We start from the raw sequence: 17,162 nt of genomic DNA on the forward strand, positions 1-17,162 counted from the left end.
TGAACCAGTGTGAATGGAGCTTCAACCTCCACTCCGTGAGATTACGCCACTCCACTGCGTGCACACAGCCACCCTAATCTCCTAATCTGCTTTCCTCTGACCCCTTGGATTAATCAACACTTCATGTGCTGAGGAATGTGAACCTGGAGCCCAGCGGAGGGGTTCTGTTGAACAGCTGCTTTATGTGCTAATCTAACATCTGCTCTCTCCAACCATATTTCAGTCTTAACCATTATCAGACATACCACAGTACTGGCATCGGACCATCAGCAGAGTGTAGCTTATCTCCCCAGGGCTTTTGAATGCAGCCATGCTGATTTTTGTGGTTATGGGGGCGGAGTTAGTTAAGTGCTCTTCAAAGGTTTTGCTTGTGAAGGGGCCAACCTCATGTATTTCATATAAAATTTTGAAAATTAATAAAAAAGTTACTTTTCAAACCAATTTTGTGTGGTTGATTTGCTTTATTAATTTTTATTTTGAATAAGTTTGACTTTCAGTTTATTATTTTGTCTTATGCATGGTGCATGATTACATGTCATAAGTGTATGATCACAAATTTGTGGGTTTTAATAACCTGACGTCTATGTAGAAATGTCATTGGGCCAGATCATTTTAAAGTAAAAATGAAAAAAAAAAGATGAAAGGACTCGAGTGTGTAGGAAGCCTTACCTATTGTGTAAAAACAAGTGCTCTGAGTATATGCGTGTGAGAGAAAGAACTTCCTGTCTGCCACCGGAGTGTCATTAGTTAAATACGCCTCACAAAAGGAAGCCGGTGTGTGATGAGAAGCAGCACAAAACACACAGCTCTAAAGAGAGGCTGTCTTCCTTCCTCACTGAGGTGAGAGAAAATGGCCGCTGGTGTGAACCCCCAGTCACCGAGGGTGGAGCTCGAACCACTGGACTCTAGCATTTCTGGTAAGTGCCTTCCATTTTCTCTGGTAGCTCCTATAGTTCACACCCTGCAGCATTTGCACAAACCTGGGATGCTTCATGGTTCTGTAAGTCTTCTCTGACGTGAAGTTTTTGTCTTCAGCTGATACAAGCCAACCACTTGATGTTTCTATTTAGGGGGGGTTTCTATCATCAGCGAATGTTCAGGTGTGCACACTCGGAGCGTTGCCTTACTGTTCACACTGGGAGGCGTGTCGAAAACATGCAGTTCTCTCGCTTCTTACAACCAGCAAATGTTACATCAAGTACCTGCAACTTTTTAAGACTTCTGTTTTGAATCAATGTGGTTGTTTCTTCATTGTCCCTCAAGCTTCTTTCTCTGCGATGTCCATGGGGCCAGAGACGGGTCGTCGGGGGCCCATCCGCGTCAGCTTCCAGATCGGCCTCTTCAGTGAGGCCGTCAGAGTGCCGGAGAGCCGCCTCAGTTTCAAAAGTGCCAAGAAAGTGGCGGCAGACATCATCGAGAAGCAGGTATGAATCCACCATCCTTAAAAATTGTTATTATGTGAAATTTTAATGTGGCACCTGTTGGTCCAGTTTTATTTACTGCACTTTGCATTTGTCAGTTTGGTGACTCAATTATGTGATGGTAGTTCTGGTATTTTATAGGCAGTTGAGGTGATTATTTTAACATGGACGTGTAGTTTGATACAAGTCGTGACAGATTAGGTGACATTAGGCATGAAACATCTTTTCTGTTGGTCAGCTGAATGAAGCCTCTGCTGTGAGGCACTTACTAAAACATCACTCAGCCTCATGACATCACCAAGCCTCATGACATCATTCAGCCTCATGACATCACCCAGCCTTATGACATTACCCAGCCTTATGACATCACTCAGCCTCACGACATCACTCAGCCTCACGACATCACTCAACCTCATGACGTCGCTCAACCTCATGACATCACTCAGCCTCATGACATCACTGAGGAAGATTCTGCCCTTGGTCAGATGGTTCAGCCACACTATGGCACTGTTGCTGAGTGCTTGGCTTGAATGAAACCTGTGGTTGGTAGGACAGCCAACATGTGGAAAGTTTTACCAGGTTATTATGGTAAAACTGGTCCCAGGTCAGTACTTACCAAGGTGTAGAGTGTAGCAGGTGTGCTCAGAACACTACATTCCTACTGTAAGCGTTGAAACATGCTGGGTGTTTCTGGGCTTATATACTTACTGACCTCTTTGTTAGGAACACCTCACACTTACTAGATTCATCTGTCATATTGATGCACTTTGTAATTGTGCTGTTACAGATTTGTAATGGTAATGTCACAGATTGTAGTGGGACTGTTTAATCCCTTTAATAATGAGCAGCACAACTCCCATGAGGTCAGCAGTGTCTCTCACTCCTTCTATCACTTTTCTAACCAATCGCTAACATAGACAGCACTGGGCAGTTAGTCTTCCCCTCCAAGCGTGCTCAGCTGTCCCATGATGTTCAAGAAACACAATAAACATCTCTAGAAGATTCATGAGGAGAGACTGAGAGCAAGTAGCTGCCAGGAAGCATCCGTATCCCTGACCCTGCTCCAAGGGGGAACCAGCTAGCCTTCACCAGCTCGGTGTCAGATCCAGGTGTGATGGAGCTCTTCCCAGCAGGGTGGGTGTGCATTTGGTGTGTATGTAGAATTGACTGATGGGCTACAACAGAATAATTCAGTTCGGGACCTCAAATCCAAATTCAGTCTTGGATTGTCTAATTGGACTTTCTTAAAGATTTGAGGTACTACAACTTTTTTGCCCTCCCGTTTAGTAGTCACTGTTAATTAACTATGAGTTAATTACGTGGAATATGACATCACAAAGCAGATTTGCATGTGAGGGCCAGAGAGAGAGACATGGCGACAGTGCAGCTCTGATCTGTGCTGTCTGCTCTTGCATGATGTGTGGTTAGCTGCATATGTAACTCATTTTCCAACCACAGACACCTTTGTTCTTCTCTTTCACTTGCCCTCCTTTTTCCTCTGCCTGGTCTAAGCAACACACACACAAAATACACACACAGAAACAGACACACACCCTCTCTGTGCTGAGAAGCAGCTAACAGTAGATAAATTAACATGAACTGCCATTCACAGACTGCTTTGCATGTTTTAATAGTCACCAATAGCTGAAAAGTTTGGCAAGGTTACTTCACTTATGAGCATGGATCATATATTTCCTGTTGCTCTGCAGTATTTAAGATCTTGTTGTGCAAATATGAAATGTAAAATTACTGAGAGTCTGTCTCTCTGCCTGAGAAAGGCTGTCTCTCTGCCTGAGAGAGGCTGTCTCTCTGCCTGTGAGAGTCTGTCTCTCTGCCTGAGAAAGGCTGTCTCTCTGCCTGAGAGAGTCTGTCTCTCTGCCTGAGAAAGTCTCTCTCTCTCTTCCTGTGAGAGTCTGTCTCTCTGCCTGTGAGAGTCTGTATTTCTGCCTGGGCAGTATGCTTGAGTGATAATGTCAAGTTAGAATAATAACAATAAACAATATTACCATGTACCCCATGTGAGTGTTACAGGGTTTCTCATCAGTTTCCATCACACAATCCTTTTCTTGTAGTGGGTTCATGAGTCATGTGATGTATCTCAACATGAGAAGATGGAGAATTAAGATTACAAACTAAACGAACTGGCTGCAAAACAAACAGGTTTTGATTTGTGTGTCATTTCCCAGTAGATCCAGATTTAAAGCTGTTAACACGGACTTAACAGTTGCTTAACGGGTGTGTTGATACCTTTCATATCTACAAGCTCACCACAGTTGTCAGAGTAGGTCCAGGTCTCTTTGTTTCATTGACTGAACATCTAATGAGTACCATTTTATAAATGGATATTTGTAGTTTATTAAATAGGTGATGTGTGTGTGTGTGTGTGTGTGTGTGTGTGTGTGTGTGTGTGTGTGTGTGTGTGTGTGTGTGTGTGTGTGCGCGCGCACCATAATTCAGTGTGTTCGGTTTGTTGACACCCTCTCTCAGTATCTCCAATATAAAGCCTGGAGATGCTGTGTTAGTTGTTGTGTTAATAAATCTACATCTGGCATATTGAGAGCGGTTGCAGACTACAGCACCACTGGTTGTTATCTGTCTGGTCGTTTATCTCACTCTAATGAGCATGGCTTTGATGGCTGTCTTGTCTTCAGGAGATTAGTGGAGGATCTTTAAAGGGGGGGGGGGTGCAGTCTCTGCATTATCCTGGGGGGGGGGGGTGCAGTCTCTGCATTATCCTGGGGTGGGGGGTGCAGTCTCTGCATTATCCTGGAGAGTCCTGAAGAGTTTTTGTATATTAGCCACTGTTTTATTTGTAGGAACTCTACAGCTCTGAGACTATTCACACATTTCCATACTTTAACTGCAAAATTCACTTGGTATGTGAAGAATTGTATTGCAGATAGGAATGAGAGTTCGTATGCTTTTAATAGATGGTGGCATTTAATTAAGAATTTGCATACTTTTCTCAAACATTCAAAAAGATTATATCCTCATGCCACGTTGTATTCCATGTATATTCAAGAGCTGGGAGCAACTTAGATAAATCTCCAGTAAGAAGGTCAGAGAGACGGCCTGCTGAAAGGCCTGATCAGTAGTGAACATGTACGACTGTAATTGTGTGGTGTTGGCAGAGCTGATCTCTCTATACAAACCAGGAGCAGAAAGCTGGTAGACTGCTTCTGTCTTGTAAAGGTCTTTTCTTTCGAACGACAGCCCTGTTATCAGCTGAGGTAATAACATTGTCACTGCTTTTGCTTATAATTTTAAGGGCAGAGTATATTCCTCCTGGGGGGGTGTCTGTTTCTGTCTGAGCAAGTCTCCACTGCGCAGGAGACTTTCACTTGGTTTCAAATTCTGACCTTAAATACTTATTTTTAATTTAACAAAAATAGTTTTCTCTGAATTGATAGACTGGCCCCTCCCACCTGCCCCTCCCCCATGGCCCCTCCCACCTCTGCTTCCAGTATTTCTTCTGTGTGTATTTGTGTCTCCACTGCAGGTAGTGTGTGAACGTTGGAAGCCAGCCCTCCTCCACGCTCACAGCTGCCTGCCTACTCCTTCCCTTTAGTCTCTTCTCTCCTTTTTAGGTCATTTCCTCTTGGTTGGAAAAGCCAGCAGGTTTGACCTTTAAAGAGGCCGAGGCTGTGTGGGCTACAGCTGAAGCAGTCCCACTGTGGGCTAGCTGTGCACCTGTAGGGCTGCATTCAGCCCAGGAGCGTGTGTGTGTGCATGTGTGTGTGTGCGTGTGTGTGCGTGCCTGCCTGCATGTGTTTCTCTCAGGCTTCTGACTGGAGTGTGTGTGTGTGTGTGTGTGTGTGTCTGCATGCATGTGTTTCTCTCTGCTGACTCCAGGCTTCTGACTGGAGTGTGTGTGTGTGTGTGTGTGTGTGTGTGTGTGTGTGTGTGTGTGTGTGTGTGTGTGTGTGTGTGTGTGTGTGTTCTGTTGACTCCAGGTTTCTGACTGGAGTGAGTGTGTGTGTGTGTGTGTGTGTGTGTGTGTGTTTCTTACTGCTGGCCCAGGCTCTGGAGTGTGCGTGCGTGCGTGCGTGTGTGTGTGTGTGTGTGTGTGTGTGTGTGTGTGTTTCTGTTGACTCCAGGTTTCTGACTGGTGTGTGTGTGTGTGTGTGTGTGTGTGTGTGTGTGTGTGTGTGTGTGTGTGTGTGTGTTCTTACTGCTGGCCCAGGCTCTGACTGGAGTATGTGTGTGTGTGTGTGTACTAGGCTCCAGACTGGAGTGTGGTAGGTCTTGGTGAGAAGCTGCTCCTCTTTAGACATGATCCCAAGACAGAACAGATCCTGCAGCGACTCACAGAGCAACACTACCTGCAGGATGGAGATGTGGTGGAGGTGGTCCTCGCTGGTCAGTACACACGTACACACAGAAAACACAAACATATGCACACGTCATGGTCATGGTCCTGTGGTAGGGAACTGGTCTTGTGACCAGAGGGTCGTGGGTTCGATTCCCAGGCCTGAGGCCATGACTGAGGTGCCCTTGAGCAAGGCACCTAACCCCAACTGCTCCCCGGACACCAGGCTAGGGCTGCCCACCACTCTGGGCATGTGTGCACCACAGCCCCTTAGTAATCACTAGTGTGTGTGTGTGTGTGTGTGTGTGTGTGTGTGTGTGTGTGTGTGTGTGTGTGTGTGTGTGTGTGTGTGTGTGTGTGTGTGTGTGTGTGTGTGTGTGTGTGTGTGTGTGTGTGTGTGTGTGTGTGTGTGTGTGTGTGTGTTTGTTAACTGCACAGATGGGTAAATGCGGGGGCCAATTTTTGATTGCGGTGAAAAATCACAATTGACAAATATTTCATTTAATTTGACATATATTCATATATATACACACACATTTGCATCCTGTATATTAAACACTTCTAATATTTCTTGTTAGCCAAAATAATTTATATCCACAATGAAATTAACATGTCAATCATTTTCATTCTTTCAGCTTCTGCCTCATTAACTGAGGTTAAGTTCCGCCCCCATTCCTTGGTGGTCCAATCATATCGAACGCCTACATTTTGTCATCAGTGTGGAGAGATGCTCTGGGGACTCGTTCGACAGGGATTAAAATGTGAAGGTAACACATGTGTGTGTGTGTGTGTGCACACACCTGTTTGGCTCACAGAATGTGGGTGTTGACACACAACTGCCTCTTTTTGGGGCTCATCCTCTGAGATTATATTGCTGTGGTCTTACCATTATGATAATCTGTGATGCTAACCTGTGCTAGCCAGCTGTATTTTGCTTTGTCCCCTAAAGCTGAGAGACAGAGCACCAGTGGTTCTGTTCTTCTGCCGTCCATCGTGTTTACGTGCACACCCGTGAATTAAAGCTCACGCTCTGCACTTTAACTCTGAGGCTAAAGCCAAAATGTCAAGTGTGTCATGTGCCGTACGAGGCTCCGATAGCCATCTCGCTCCCCCTTGTTTCCTGTTCATTGTAGACTTCTCTTCCTCCTCTCTCCCTCCTTCCCTCCCTCCCTCCTCTTCCTCCATCCCCCTCCTCCTCACCCTTTCTCAGGTTGTGGTCTAGACTTTCACAAGCGCTGCGCACTGGCGCTGGCCAACGACTGCACACGTGTGTACCGGCCGTGTGGGCCGAGTCTGTCTCTGTTCCCGCCCTCCCGTCCCCGCCTGCCCTCCCTCAGCAACCACACCGGGGGCAGCCTGGAGGAGGTACCGCCTCCACCCGCCTCCACCCGCCTCATCTCCACACACCTCCACCCCTCACCGCGCAGGAAACAGCGTCGGCTGCCTTTCGCAGAGCTGTACTAAATGATTCGTTTTGATTTTCCTGCTTGTCTCGTTTCCTCCACCCTCTTCCTCCACCCTCTTCCTCCCCTCTCCCCGTAGATCAGCTTGTCGAAGCCGTCTCGGTCTCGGCCCTCGTCCTGGGCAGACAGGCCTGTGTGGTTGGGACTGAGTGAGGGGGGGAGAGGGGGGCGTCCCCTGGTGCCCCACACGTTCCACATCCACACCTACACCAAGCCCACCGCCTGTCAGTTCTGCTACCGGCTGCTCAAGGGCCTCTTCCGCCAGGGCCTGCAGTGCTCCGGTGAGAACCCCATACCACTTCCGGGTGAAAGGTCAGAGAGGTCGGCTGTGGAACGAGTGATCCTGCTGCTCCATTTCACCGCAGAAAGACTGCCATATTGTCCAGTCATAAGGGCTTGTAAATCTCACTATGTTCTTGACTTGAGGTTGTCTTTTACTGGAATATTTTAGATCTTCCATCTCCTTCTGTTTACAGACTGTAAATTTAACTGTCATCGACGCTGTGAACCTCAGGTTCCTCCAGACTGCAGAGGAGAGAAAGCCAATGGAGAAGGTGATACCAAGTTACACACACGTGCACACACCACATACACATACAGAGGGCAGAACTACATATTGAAGCCTACCATGTATACATCCAAATTAGTTCATCTTCAATCATTATCTGAAACATTTAGGTTATTTTTAATGTTTCAGAAGGTATAACCAGTCTAGTCAGGAGTGGGATTTGTAAGTGTTAGACATGAATTCTGCAGAATGCTAGTTTTTTCCAGAGGTCAGGGACCTCTGTTTTGAAGTACTGTTGACAAATCATGTCACGTCACATCCCTCTTTTTAGTGCTGCTCTGTTAAGCTCGTTAAAGGTTAAAGCTTCTCACTTTTGGCCTTTGTCCTAAGATCCAGAGTAGTCCACAAACATCATATATGTCGTATATCAGACCTCTTGCACAGTGTCAGTGAGCACCGGGCACAGAGATGACATTCCCTTACACACACTACATCTACAGAGATGACATTCCCCTACACACACACTACATCTACAGAGATGACATTCCCTTACACACACTACATCTTCAGAGATGTCAGTCCCCTACACACACTACATCTACAGAGATGACATTCCCCTACACACACACTACATCTTCAGAGATGTCAGTCCCCTACACACACTACATCTACAGAGATGTCATTCCCCTACACACACACTACATCTACAGAGATGTAATTCCCCTACACACGCTACATCTACAGAGATGTCAGTCCCCTACACACACTACATCTACAGAGATGTCAGTCCCCTACACACACTACATCTACAGAGATGTCATTCCCTTACACACACACTACATCTACAGAGATGTCATTCCCCTACACACACTACATCTACAGAGATGTAATTCCCTTACACACACTACATCTACAGAGATGTAATTCCCTTACACACACTACATCTACAGAGATGACATTCCCTTACACACACTACATCTACAGAGATGTCATTCCCCTACACACACTACATCTACAGAGATGTAATTCCCTTACACACACTACATCTTCAGAGATGTCATTCCCTTACACACACTACATCTACAGAGATGTCATTCCCTTACACACACTACATCTACAGAGATGACATTCCCTTACACACACTACATCTACAGAGATGTCATTCCCCTACACACACTACATCTACAGAGATGTAATTCCCTTACACACACTACATCTACAGAGATGTCATTCCCTTACACACACTACATCTACAGAGATGACATTCCCTTACACACACTACATCTACAGAGATGACATTCCCTTACACACACACTACATCTACAGAGATGACATTCCCTTACACACACTACATCTACAGAGATGTAATTCCCATACACACACACTACATCTACAGAGATGTCATTCCCTTACACACACTACATCTACAGAGATGACATTCCCTTACACACACTACATCTACAGAGATGACATTCCCTTACACACACACTACATCTACAGAGATGACATTCCCTTACACACACTACATCTACAGAGATGTCATTCCCCTACACACACTACATCTACAGAGATGTAATTCCCTTACACACACTACATCTACAGAGATGTAATTCCCTTACACACACTACATCTACAGAGATGACATTCCCTTACACACACTACATCTACAGAGATGTCAGTCCCCTACACACACTACATCTACAGAGATGTCATTCCCCTACACACACACTACATCTACAGAGATGTCAATCCCCTACACACACACTACATCTACAGAGATGTCATTCCCCTACACACACTACATCTACAGAGATGTAATTCCCTTACACACACTACATCTACAGAGATGACATTCCCTTACACACACTACATCTATAGAGATGTCATTCCCTTACACACACTACATCTACAGAGATGTCAGTCCCATACACACACACTACATCTACAGAGATGTCAGTCCCCTACACACACACTACATCTACAGAGATGTCAGTCCCTTACACACATTACATCTATAGAGATGTCATTCCCCTACACACACACTACATCTACAGAGATGTAATTCCCCTACACACACACTACATCTACAGAGATGTCATTCCCTTACACACATTACATCTATAGAGATGTCAGTCCCCTACACACACACTACATCTACAGAGATGTAATTCCCCTACACACACACTACATCTACAGAGATGTAATTCCCCTACACACGCTACATCTACAGAGATGTCAGTCCCCTACACACACTACATCTACAGAGATGTCATTCCCTTACACACACACTACATCTACAGAGATGTCAGTCCCATACACACACACTACATCTACAGAGATGACATTCCCTTACACACACTACATCTACAGAGATGTAATTCCCATACACACACACTACATCTACAGAGATGACATTCCCTTACACACACTACATCTACAGAGATGTCAGTCCCCTACACACACTACATCTACAGAGATGTCATTCCCTTACACACACTACATCTACAGAGATGTCATTCCCTTACACACACTACATCTACAGAGATGTCAGTCCCCTACACACACTACATCTACAGAGATGTCATTCCCTTACACACACTACATCTACAGAGATGTCATTCCCTTACACACACTACATCTACAGAGATGTCATTCCCTTACACACACTACATCTACAGAGATGACATTCCCTTACACACACTACATCTACAGAGATGTCATTCCCCTACACACACTACATCTACAGAGATGTCAATCCCCTACACACACACTACATCTACAGAGATGTCAATCCCCTACACACACACTACATCTACAGAGATGTCATTCCCCTACACACACTACATCTACAGAGATGTAATTCCCTTACACACACTACATCTACAGAGATGACATTCCCTTACACACACTACATCTATAGAGATGTCATTCCCTTACACACACTACATCTACAGAGATGTCATTCCCCTACACACACTACATCTACAGAGATGTAATTCCCTTACACACACTACATCTACAGAGATGTCATTCCCCTACACACACTACATCTACAGAGATGACATTCCCTTACACACACTACATCTATAGAGATGTCATTCCCTTACACACACTACATCTACAGAGATGTCATTCCCCTACACACACTACATCTACAGAGATGACATTCCCTTACACACACTACATCTACAGAGATGTCAGTCCCATACACACACACTACATCTACAGAGATGTCAGTCCCCTACACACACACTACATCTACAGAGATGTCAGTCCCTTACACACATTACATCTATAGAGATGTCAGTCCCCTACACACACACTACATCTACAGAGATGTAATTCCCCTACACACACACTACATCTACAGAGATGTCATTCCCTTACACACATTACATCTATAGAGATGTCAGTCCCCTACACACACACTACATCTACAGAGATGTAATTCCCCTACACACGCTACATCTACAGAGATGTCAGTCCCCTACACACACTACATCTACAGAGATGTCATTCCCTTACACACACACTACATCTACAGAGATGTCAGTCCCATACACACACACTACATCTACAGAGATGACATTCCCTTACACACACTACATCTACAGAGATGTAATTCCCATACACACACACTACATCTACAGAGATGACATTCCCTTACACACACTACATCTACAGAGATGTCAGTCCCCTACACACACTACATCTACAGAGATGCCATTCCCTTACACACACTACATCTACAGAGATGTCATTCCCTTACACACACTACATCTACAGAGATGACATTCCCTTACACACACTACATCTACAGAGATGACATTCCCTTACACACACTACATCTACAGAGATGTCAGTCCCCTACACACACTACATCTACAGAGATGTCATTCCCTTACACACACTACATCTACAGAGATGTCATTCCCTTACACACACTACATCTACAGAGATGACATTCCCTTACACACACTACATCTACAGAGATGACATTCCCTTACACACACTACATCTACAGAGATGACATTCCCTTACACACACTACATCTACAGAGATGTCATTCCCCTACACACACTACATCTACAGAGATGTCATTCCCTTACACACACTACATCTACAGAGATGTCATTCCCTTACACACACTACATCTACAGAGATGTAATTCCCTTACACACACTACATCTTCAGAGATGACATTCCCTTACACACACTACATCTACAGAGATGACATTCCCTTACACACACTACATCTACAGAGATGTCATTCCCTTACACACACTACATCTACAGAGATGTAATTCCCTTACACACACTACATCTACAGAGATGTCATTCCCTTACACACACTACATCTACAGAGATGTCATTCCCTTACACACACTACATCTACAGAGATGTCATTCCCTTACACACACTACATCTACAGAGATGACATTCCCTTACACACACTACATCTACAGAGATGACATTCCCTTACACACACTACATCTACAGAGATGTCATTCCCCTACACACACTACATCTACAGAGATGTCATTCCCTTACACACACTACATCTACAGAGATGTAATTCCCTTACACACACTACATCTACAGAGATGACATTCCCCTACACACACTACATCTACAGAGATGTCAGTCCCCTACACACACACTACATCTACAGAGATGTAATTCCCTTACACACACTACATCTACAGAGATGACATTCCCCTACACACACTACATCTACAGAGATGTCATTCCCATACACACACACACTACATCTACAGAGAGTTCATACCCTCAAACCGAAACCAACAAAGTGTTTTTCTTCTGTCTGTCCCTCGCAGACAACAGTGCTCAGCAGGGAGACTCTGAGGAGGACATGGCTGTAGAAACCGTGAATGCTATTTATGAGGAGTATCGCCATAGAGAGACTGTGGACACCCCCGCAGCACAGTCACCAATAGGGTAACCAGCCTTGGGCTGTAGTCCATTACACACTCATCATCCTGCTTGTAGTACACTTCATTCATCATCCTGCTTGTAGTACACTTCATTCATCATCCTGCTTGTAGTACACTTCATTCATCATCCTGCTTGTAGTACACTTCACTCATCATCCTGCTTGTAGTACACTTCATTCATCATCCTTATTCATTAATCATAATACATGTAGTACACACAGACCTATAGTCAATTATTCATTAATCTTCAAACATTTATTCCTATAGTCTATTATTATCCTACATTTACTACACATACATAAGTCCAATAATCATTACGCTACTCACTACTCATACATGCTATTGTTGAATGATCATACATACAGTACTAACTACAACTATAATTATAATATTGTTGTACTATAGCACACATATTTCACAGCAATAAATTAGTCTTTAATTTAATGTTCCAGTTAGTGATTGGTGTGTGATTCCCCCCCAGGCCGTGTTTCAGCAGTAATATTCCCCTCATGAGAGTCGTCCAGTCAGTCAGACACAACAAGAGGAGGTGCAGTGGGATTCTGAGGAGTGGCTGGCTGCTTCACCGTACTGACGTAGACGCCCTGGTGAGTACACGGACCCCCACCCGCCTCACACATGCACCCCCACCCACCCACCTCACACACACCCCCACCCGCCTTACACACGCACCCCCACCCACCTCACACCTGGTCTGAACACAAGAGCTGCGTTGATTATCTTAGATGAGAATTGTGGACTCTTCCCGTGAGGTGGCTTACAAATCATAATAAAAAAACCCAAAATAATAATAATAACACCCAGAAATGTGTTTTGTGTCCCAGAGAAAAAGGCACTACTGGATTCTAGATGGGAAAAGCATCACAATGTACCAGCATGAGAACACCAGCAAGTATTACAAGGTGGGCCGCCTCTCTTCCTGCAGCGTGGAGTAACACTGCACCATCACATCCACCATGTGGCACTCGTATCCAGCTGCATGTCCGTGTTTTATAAGAAGGTTTTTCTTTACCTTATAATGCCTTATAACACTCATACTGTCTCTTAAGAACTACAGTGGTCTAGGTTTGGCCACCATACGCTGGTCAGAAGGGGTTTGCTGCTGTAACCCACCGCATGTGTGCTCTGCAGGAGTTGCTTCTCTCTGAGGTGCTGCTGGTTCGAGGACCAGGCCAGCTGGTCCTTCCACTGTTGCCTGGCGACGACAGTCACTCGTTTGAGCTGGTGACGAGCTCTGTGGTCTACTGTGTGTTTGCCGATAAGGAGGGGCCCGTTTGGGAGTCAGCCATCAGACTGGCCCTCATGCCCCTGCAAAGCAGTGGCCACATGAAGAGAGAGTCATCAGGTCTCTCTCTCTCTCTCTCTCTCTCTCTCTCACACACACACACACACACACACACACACAGCGTTCCTCTAACTCCATATCTGATTCCTTGGATATCTTAACTATGGCATTATTAAAAAGGTGCATCGGCACTGTCAAGAATTTGCCTGATTAATCTTGTTCTTGCTGATATTTCTAGACAATAGAGGAGTTTGTGAAGAAACTCAGGTGAGCACTGTTCACCTCCAGAGATTAAATAATTCAATGATTCACACTCCAGCTCTACACAGATATGTGATCATAAAACTGTGTCTTTTCTGTTCGTCGTGTGTGTGTGTGTGTGTGTGTGTGTGTGTGTGTGCGCCTGTGTTCCTGTCTCAGGATATTAGTGCGCTGTATCAGATTTTCTCGGACGAGCTGCTGGGCTCTGGGCAGTTTGGTGTGGTGTATGGAGGTGAGCTTCTCCTCCACTGAGAGCCCCGTTCTGCCTCACACTGTGCTGAGTTGGACACTTACTGAGTCGTGTGCTTGTGTGACCGCGTGTGTGTTCGTGTACAGGCACACACAGGCACACCGGACGCCCGGTGGCCATTAAGGTCATCGATAAGACGCGTTTCCCCACCACACACCAGAGACAGAGCAGAAACGAGGTGGCCATACTGCAGGTTAGAGAAAACAATCTGGATTCACTTGTTTTTCAGTGGTCTTAAAAACAGCTCATCTCTTTATTGCCCTGCTCAGTGTTTAACGTTTGTTTATTTATTTATGTTTTTGTGTGTGTGTGTGTGTGTGTGTGTGTGTGTGTGTGTGTGTGTGTGTGTGTGTGTCAGAGTCTGTCCCATCCCGGTGTCATCGTACTCGAGGACATGTTCGAGACCGCTGACCGCACATTTGTCGTCATGGAGAAGCTCCACAGTGACATGCTGGAGATGATCCTGTCCAATGAGAATGGCCGACTGCCTGAACGCATCACACGCTTCTTGGTTATACAGGTAACTATGGAAACACGGCTTTGATGACTTCTTGGTTCTGTCTGGGGACATGTGTGCTTTCTGACTGCAGTATTATTAGTCACCGAGTTTAAAATAAACCTGGGATCATGTTCCGTCAGTTTGGAGAGGCCACGGTTATTCGTTTGTTTAACGTTGTCCAGATTTTGCACTCCACGATTCAACTCCCATCTACATTTCACACCTCATGAATCATGTATATTAGAGGAGGCAAGTCCTTACATTCCACTGTGATGTCACAGTCACTGTGAGACCTCTAGGCCCTTCAGATAGGAAGAGATATGACATATAGCAGCAGGATACAGGACTAAAAGGGTCCCTCCATCCCAAGTGAGTATCCCTGGTGGAGAGGTTCAGCGTCTGGCTTTGAGCGACCTGTCGGTGCTCGTGAGCTGTCGGTACCTGATCGTTGTCTGTCTGGTGTACTTCAGATCCTGGAGGCCCTGCGTTACCTGCACATGAAGCACATCGCCCACTGTGACCTTAAGCCTGAGAACGTTCTGCTCACCGTGCCCGAGCCCTTCCCGCAGGTCTGGTCCTGATCGCGCCTTACACTCCCAAACAGCCTCGCCAGGCCAGCTCCGACCTAGCCCAACACACACATCACGGGGCTGTCAGCACATGGGGGCACAACACAGGTGCCCTGGATCAGGTGCTGTGGTACATGGGGGCACAACACAGGTGCCCTGGATCAGGTGCTGTGGTACATGGGGGCACAACACAGGTGCCCTGGATCAGGTGCTGTGGTAGACAGGATTGGATGAACTGTAGACTGTTCTCATGGTCCCGGTTTGAGATTATTTGTTTTGTTACCTTGAACTGCAATACTCAGAAGGTTAAAGGACCCTAAATCACGTTTTGAGTTGTATTTCATTATCAGCATGTTGATGTCATGTAATGTATATTGGCTAGAACATTCCTGTAGTGATCCTGTAGAGTAGTGATTTAAAATGCATGAGTAACATAAAACACTCAGAAATGCATCATGTCAGAGTGTAACTAAATTGTGGTTCAGGTTTTCTCATAAATAATCTGGCAGGATGTGAATCACCAAGACGTGACAGAAATCCTCTGACAAAGCTCACTACCGTAAGCTGACTCCACCTCTATTGTCTCAGGTGAAACTGTGTGACTTTGGTTTCGCCCGCATCATTGGCGAGAAGTCCTTCCGTCGTTCTGTGGTGGGCACGCCGGCATACCTGGCCCCTGAGGTAATCAGTAACCATGGCTACAACCGGTCACTGGACATGTGGGCGGTGGGTGTGATCCTGTACGTGAGCCTGAGTGGGACATTCCCTTTCAACGAGGACGAGGACATTCACCAGCAGATCACCAACGCTGCTTTCATGTACCCTCGCCAGCCCTGGTCGCTCATCTCTCTGGAGGGTGAGGGTGAACCCTGGGCCCTTTCCCACCTGCTAAATGTTTTCTTTTAAATAAATAAATAATGTATATATTATTTGTTTTCTTCATCTTCATTCTTTTATTTCCTTTTGATTTCTCTCTACCCCCTCCCCTTCCTGTCTCTCTCAGCGGTGAGCCTGATTAATAACCTGTTGCAAGTGGTTGTTCGTCGCAGGTTCAGTGTGGGTAAGGCTATGGGACACTCGTGGCTCCAGGTACATTTGTTTTGAACTCAATCTGAGACTCCAATCCAGGAGGAACAAGCTCTGCTCTCTGTTTACTATAAATAGGAGAAAAAAAATGTTGTTTGTTGACAGAACCTCCTCTTCTCCTCTTTTCTCCCCCTCCCTGTCTCTCCCTCTTCCCAGAACTTCCAGCTGTGGTGTGACCTGAGGCAGTTTGAGCAGCGAATGGGCCGTCGTTACCTCACGCACGAGTCTGATGACGATCACTGGAGACGACATGCTGAACAGAAGGGACTCTCGCTCCCCTCCCACATGACAACAGCGCCCTCTGCAGAGCAGGGCCAGTAACTCACCATAAATAAATAAATAAAATAAATTATGTATAGCTGTCACATTAATGCAGGTTTGTAAATAAGAACTTTGTGACTTGTTCTGTGTATATGAATTCATATGAACACTTGTTCTTTCAATAAATAAATGCAACGATGTATTTGACAGTTTCATTTTATAAACGGATCTTCGGCGTTACTTTATTTACTTCATCACCTTGCGGCTTTTCTTCATG

At 45.5% G+C, this 17,162-nt stretch overlaps 1 protein-coding gene across 1 annotated transcript; it reads left to right on the forward strand.

The window, feature by feature from the left end:
- Positions 1-778: 778 nt before the first annotated feature.
- prkd4 (protein kinase D4) lies at positions 779-17,093 on the forward strand. Its single transcript, XM_076972948.1, has 19 exons — positions 779-917; positions 1,264-1,424; positions 5,642-5,780; positions 6,366-6,497; positions 6,941-7,095; positions 7,273-7,474; positions 7,670-7,747; positions 12,540-12,660; positions 13,138-13,261; positions 13,499-13,576; positions 13,806-14,019; positions 14,198-14,226; positions 14,380-14,452; positions 14,557-14,663; positions 14,829-14,990; positions 15,440-15,538; positions 16,127-16,394; positions 16,542-16,627; positions 16,781-17,093. Exons 1-19 carry the CDS (start codon positions 851-853, stop codon positions 16,943-16,945), a joined length of 2,460 nt encoding a protein of 819 aa, XP_076829063.1. The 5' UTR covers positions 779-850; the 3' UTR covers positions 16,946-17,093.
- The last annotated feature ends 69 nt before the right edge of the window (positions 17,094-17,162 follow it).

Source organism: Brachyhypopomus gauderio, chromosome 14, assembly GCF_052324685.1.
Source record: "Brachyhypopomus gauderio isolate BG-103 chromosome 14, BGAUD_0.2, whole genome shotgun sequence".
NCBI lineage: Eukaryota > Metazoa > Chordata > Actinopteri > Gymnotiformes > Hypopomidae > Brachyhypopomus > Brachyhypopomus gauderio.